This window comes from Chrysochloris asiatica, unplaced genomic scaffold, assembly GCF_000296735.1.
Source record: "Chrysochloris asiatica unplaced genomic scaffold, ChrAsi1.0 scaffold00195, whole genome shotgun sequence".
NCBI classification, from domain to species: Eukaryota; Metazoa; Chordata; class Mammalia; order Afrosoricida; family Chrysochloridae; genus Chrysochloris; species Chrysochloris asiatica.
In genome coordinates this window covers 2,837,179-2,842,913 of record NW_006408713.1, presented here as the reverse complement: position 1 = coordinate 2,842,913, position 5,735 = coordinate 2,837,179, and the positions used below count along the sequence as shown (strand labels likewise).

At 52.9% G+C, this 5,735-nt stretch overlaps 1 protein-coding gene across 1 annotated transcript; it reads right to left on the bottom strand.

The window, feature by feature from the left end:
• Positions 1-340: 340 nt before the first annotated feature.
• Positions 341-5,195, bottom strand: LOC102830783 (cytochrome P450 11B1, mitochondrial-like). Its single transcript, XM_006872383.1, has 9 exons — positions 4,957-5,195; positions 4,496-4,651; positions 2,342-2,541; positions 2,056-2,259; positions 1,749-1,903; positions 1,357-1,523; positions 966-1,044; positions 686-880; positions 341-475 (listed from the first exon to the last, which is right to left on the bottom strand). The coding sequence occupies exons 1-9, from the start codon at positions 5,193-5,195 to the stop codon at positions 341-343; spliced, it is 1,530 nt and encodes a 509-aa protein (XP_006872445.1).
• Positions 5,196-5,735: the final 540 nt, after the last annotated feature.

The window sequence follows — 5,735 nt, the reverse complement described above, 5'->3', positions numbered from 1 at the left end:
TTCTTTGGCATGGATAAGGGAAAGATATGAAGGAAGGAGTGAGACTGGACAGGTAGACAAGGGGTGTGGTCGAAGGGCCCTTGTATGACCACCTAAGGGCTTTGGGTTCAGCCACACAGACGGTCCTGGACATGGTGGTGGGGACAGAGAAGGGGTTGGGGACACAAGCAGGATCTGCCACTCGATGTCATCCCATTACCATGCTGTCCTTGTTCAGTATGACAAAATTTGTGCCTTTGAGGCCTCTAGACCCTTAGTTCAAGAAGCAGACAGGACAAAAGTGTGTGGTGGGGGAGAAGGGGTGGTGTGCGGTGTGTGTGGGGAGATCCTGGTGTGAGGTCTAAGGTGCTCTGTTGGTGGTTTGGTTGATAACCTGGAAGGTGAGGAGTGGGTAGGTGGACGGCATCAATACTAAGCGCCAAATCATCGGTAAGTCCTTGGAGGAGACAGTACTAACATGGAAGTTTTTCAGCACCTAGGACAGAGACAAACATCCAAAACTGCCCTCAGAGCTTCTCAAGGCCTCATGCCTGTACCCACGGTGGAACCTGCTTTGGGACGCTCCTGGGACCTTTCCCAACCCCTCCCTACCTGTCCTCAGACCGCCTCCCTTCAGCTGCATTTCTCACGTGGTGCGATTGTAACCTCAATATTTGGCCCCACCCCTGGCTGTACCACAGCTCACATGGTGAAGGATGAGCAGCATCTCCATTTCTGCCAATCGCCGCCCCAGGCACTGACGAATCCCAAAACCGAAGGTCAAGTGACCGAATTTAGAGCTTGACGCCTTGTTCAGCCAGCGCTTGGGGTCATAGCGCTCAGGCCTGGGGAACGTAACGGGGTTCCGACCCAGAGAGTAGAGGTGAATGTAGACCCTGGTCTGTGGATAGACGGGGTGACAGTCAGTTCACTCTTCAGGGAGCATCTGTGGAGGTCTCTGATTGGAGTGGTTAGACTTCACTCACCCCAGCCGGGATGTGGTAGTTCTGTAACACCAGGTCTGATTTCACCTGCCTGTTCAGAGTTGGCCCCACAGGGTACAGCCTAGGAGTAGACAAACCCTTGGGGACATGCCTCGGCCCCTCCCCATGCCACCCCCCAGCTTCCTGGCCCCCAAGTGTCACCACCTCCATCTACAAACTCTCAGATTAGTCCTTGCTCCTGTTATGTAGCTTGCTGTCCCTGACCTCCCAGGAACTGAAAGGTAGGTCCCAGGCCTGGGGGTGGGATCCCAGGAGTCACTTCACCTCTCTGGTAGGGAGAAGGCTACTGGAAACAGGACTCCCATGTATCCCATTGTACATGCTGATCTCCATCAGCACAGATGACCTAAGATGAATGGAGAAGGGCACCTACCGTAAGGTCTCTTTGAGGGCAGCTCGCAGCAGAGGCAGCTCTGAGATAGCCTTATGGGGACTTTCCTTGATGGTGGCCTCGGCCTCCTGACTTTCCAGGCGTAGGGCATGCTGAATGTCGGGATTTCTAGCCAGCTCAAAGAAGGTCATCAGCAGGCAGTAGGCTGTCTGCAGGAGGGGGGTAGTTTCTAACCTGGATCTCACACACCCTCCCGGGAGGACCTACCCCCAGGGAGTCTCTTCCCCCCTGGGCAGGTGTATCCATGTGCCCTCAGAGCCTTCCTTTACTGCAGAAACCAAGGCCAATGTCTAGGGGCACTGGAAGTCTTGGGGCCATGTGTTTAGGTGGCATGGGAAGGGTGTGGTTTGGTGGGCATCTGAATGTTGACTGACTGTTTCTATGCTCCCTACAGTGAGGTCCACAACATTGGTTTTCAAGATGTCCAGGGACATCTCTGAGTCCAGAAGTTCCTCCGCCACGATGCTTCGGTAATGTTGCAGGCTGTTGAGCGCCAGCTCCTGGTAAGTTCTGTGCATGGCCTTGTTGACTGTGGGGAACAAAGTCCAGGCCTAGGTGCAGAGAAGGGTCTCTCTTCCTTTTTGTTTGCCCACTGCACACCCCCACCCAGCCTTTGTGACCAAGTGTCCCTGCCTGGCAGCAGAGGGGGGGCTGAAGCCCTCCGCTTTGTGTTGCTCTCACCAAAATGGAAGATGTTGTCCCAGGCCTGGAAGTGCTCTTCCCATACACTGGTTCTGGTCCAGCGGGACAGGCTCTGGGGTACAGAGATGAGTTTCACGGAAGAGTCCATCATGACCTGCACAGCCTGGAGTAAGTTCATGTTGGCAGGACTGGGGTTGGGGCCAAGGAGACCCAGCCGCTCTCCATACAGAACAAAGTGGCTGGCTGTGGGGAGAGAGGTGCTGAGAATTGGGACAAGTCTCCTAGCCACTCCTGCCCCCACCTGACCCTGGGGCCTTTTTCCCACCTTCCAAGCTGTAGGAGAATATGCTGGGGCAGATATCCAGGGTCAGGCTCCCATGGGCATTCTGCATTGCCTTCTTCCTCAGGACATGGGAGAAGTCTTGGGCCACCCTGTCCACCATGGGCACAAACCTTTGCACATTTCTGGGTTCCAACAGATTTGAGTTCAGCTTCAGTCGCAGGTGGCGCCACTCAGGCCCGTTCCTGCAGAACAGAGAACAGGTGCTCAAGAGCAGGGAGCAGCCGAGGGAGGAGGCTGAGCATGTCATTTTTTTCCGGGTGGCACCTCTCTGAGTGGCTTGCAAAGCCAACCTCAGCTGTCAGGGTGGGCTAGATCTACAGCTGCCTGGGAGTACCTGAGGGGCTGGGGAGGGCCCGTACCAGGCCCTGAGTAGGTGGGCAGTTCTCCTGCCAACCCAGTCTTACTTGGTCCATCCTAATCCACCAGGAGATGTTCAGCCTCACCCTCAACAATGTGGACTGGGACAGGGACAGTATTACTATCTCCCCATAGAAAGTATACCCAAATAGCCCTTACAGGCCCACAGCAGAGTCACAGGGTCCACGGGGGCCCTCACACAGGGCCTCGCCTGGGTGTGCACTCTTACTTCCTGCTTGTACTCACAGACCCCTTTCTGTCAGCCAGTCTTCTGAGATCATGAGAGGGCATTGAAAGGAACACACACACACACACACACACACACACACACACACACACACACAGACACTTACACAGGAGTCCTCATACACAGGCGCACACATTCCCATTCCTACACACAAACACACACTGATATGCATGTAGATGCACACAGATTCTCAGACCTCCATGTACAAACACAAGTGCACATAAACATTCAGAGTATACTCACACACATACGCATGCAGAGCCACACACACACACTGATGCCGACACATTCCCATGTACTTGTACACACGTTCACACATACATATTCCCAATCAATGCACATATATGGATAAAGATGCACATACAGAGCACTCAGATTTACACACACTTCACACACAGTGCACAGTAGCACATGCACACTGACATAGGTACATACACGTAAGTGTGCACACATTTCCATGCTCACAGCATGCTCCTTCATTCATGTATTACATGGGTAGGCATGTGCATGTACCTCCATGCACACACACATGCACACCAATTTACACATACTTTCATATTTCAAGCACACACTTGTTTGCACACACATCCACATACCTGTGCCCTGGCAGAGTTCTTCACACACAGTAGCATGTGCACACACCTACATGCACAGCGAACTTAGTCATTCACAGAAGCCGACATTTACCTGCTCATAGTCCCACATACTGAAGCACATGTATATACACACAAACAAAATTACCACACAGACACATGTGCACATAAACACGTGTGCACACATGCTAACATCACACTCACAGTCTCACACACACAGATACACACTCATGTAGACACAGATATACCCATGCGTACACACATGCAGTTACAAACACATATGCACATGTATACATACTCACATGTGCACACTTGCCTTCTCTCAGGTTCTCACCCCCACTTTTCCCCAGTCCTGCTCTTCTTGGGTCCTCACCCTTCCAGATGCCCACAGACAAGGACCCTTTTCTGTTCCTGACAGAGTGGGATGGCCCTGGACCCTCCCTGTTTATTGACAGCCTGGTCTCAGAACCACAGACCCCCAGCACCGTCTCCAACTGCTAATGATCAGGCTTGTTCCTTCAACAGGGAGCAGAACATCCCTAGAGCCAGTCACCACTGCCTACCCTCAGGAAAGCAATGTGTTCCTATTTCCTTGTCCTCAGATTCCCTCCATAATGAGCATGGGTTTTGCCATAACTGTAGGACCCCAGGGGAGAGGCTGTAGCCCAGATGTGATACCCAGACTCAGGTGTATGCTGAGACAATAATACCAAGGGCTATGGACTCCTGGCCTCAGCATAAGGGATGGCCTAATAGGAAGAGAGGACCCTGCCACCCAGCAGTGAAATCACTGTCCTTCCACCTGCTCCAAGGGATGTGCCTACCTTCAGCTCCAGGTAATGCAGCATAGTGATGACTCCCTGGGTGATGAGCTGTTCTACCTCTCCCTCCTTTATATCCAGGCCCTGGCCCCCTTCCCACCCCAGATATCCCCCTCACATCAAGAACACGCTGAGTTTGTGCCCACGAAGTTGTCGATAGAACAGCCAGGGCTCTACAGGCATCCGGATTGGGTACAGGCTGTCCACCTGCTGCAGCTGCTCCACATCTTTGGGCAGCATCACATGCACCATGGATACTTCTCCCGCATCATTTCTGTGGGATACAGAGGGGTTGGGTGGGGTGCATCCTTCCCAATCCAGCTACTCCACTATCTACTCTCCCTCTTCCAAGATTTATGAGGGCAGCCAGGAAATCTTTTCCTGTTGTCTAACTGAAATTCCTCCAGCTTTTGTGCTTTAAATCCTCTCCTCTCAGCAGAGATCAGTGGCTAATTGGCCATTGCGTAAGGTGTCATTGTCCCCACAGTCAAGGACATGGACCCTCAGCACCCCTGCCTACTTCCTAAAGGTACAGCTTGTTGGGCTGGCCCCCGGGTGTACTCCTGGGCCCATTTCTACCTGAGAATGGGCCCTAACTCTTGAAAATGCTTCTGCATCTCCAGGTGAATGTTCTCCTGGCTCTGCTCTTTCCAGATGTGCAGGATCCTCATCCACTTGTTGCCTGGACACTGGGGAATGGCTTCGAAGGGCAGTACTGCCTGGAGTGCTGGAGAAGACCTTGTGCTCAGTGCTCGGATCCAGCGGAAGGTCCACTGTGGCTTTGTGACCCACATGCCTGCCTGCACCCTGAATGCCATCGCCAGACTCCCTCCCTCCCTCAGCTCAAACCTTTTATCTGCCTGGATGGCTAAGCCTTGCTGATGTCATGAGGAAAATTGTCGCTGGGCAAGCCAAGTGCCCAAGGCCAGAGTCAATTCATCAGACCCACATCAGGAGGAGAGGAAACAGGTGGTGGCTGGTCCTTCATTTCACAAGGGCCAACTAGGAGGAGGAGCTGTTGAAGACAATGAATGCAGCTGAGCAGGGAGTCCCAGGCAGTGCTATCTAACAGGCTTCTCAACCCTTATCTTATCAGTGTCAAGCAAGGACCTTAGGTTTTCTCATCCCCATTCTCCAAGGACAGAAGAGGGGTGGGAGGCATTCACCTAATTAATCCCATGCCTTCTTTTGGCTTTCCAAGACATGGGTACAGGCCATGATGAAAGGGTCAGAGCTTTCCTCCCAGGGGGGGCTGCAGTCCCATGAGGACCATTCAGGGCACTCAGACCCTACAATGGTACTAATGTAGCTGGGCCAGTCTGGCTACTGGTGAGTCCAGCTAAGCAGTCAAATAGCTG

Coding starts and splice junctions, on each gene's coding strand:
- LOC102830783 (XM_006872383.1), bottom strand. CDS start 5,195: ATGGCATTCAGGGTGCAGGCAGGCATGTGGGTCACAAAGCCACAGTGG. Junction 2,542..4,495: donor AAACTCAGCGTGTTCTTGAT/GTGAGGGGGATA, acceptor TCTGTTCTGCAG/GAACGGGCCTGAGTGGCGCC. Junction 881..965: donor ACTACCACATCCCGGCTGGG/GTGAGTGAAGTC, acceptor GTCTATCCACAG/ACCAGGGTCTACATTCACCT.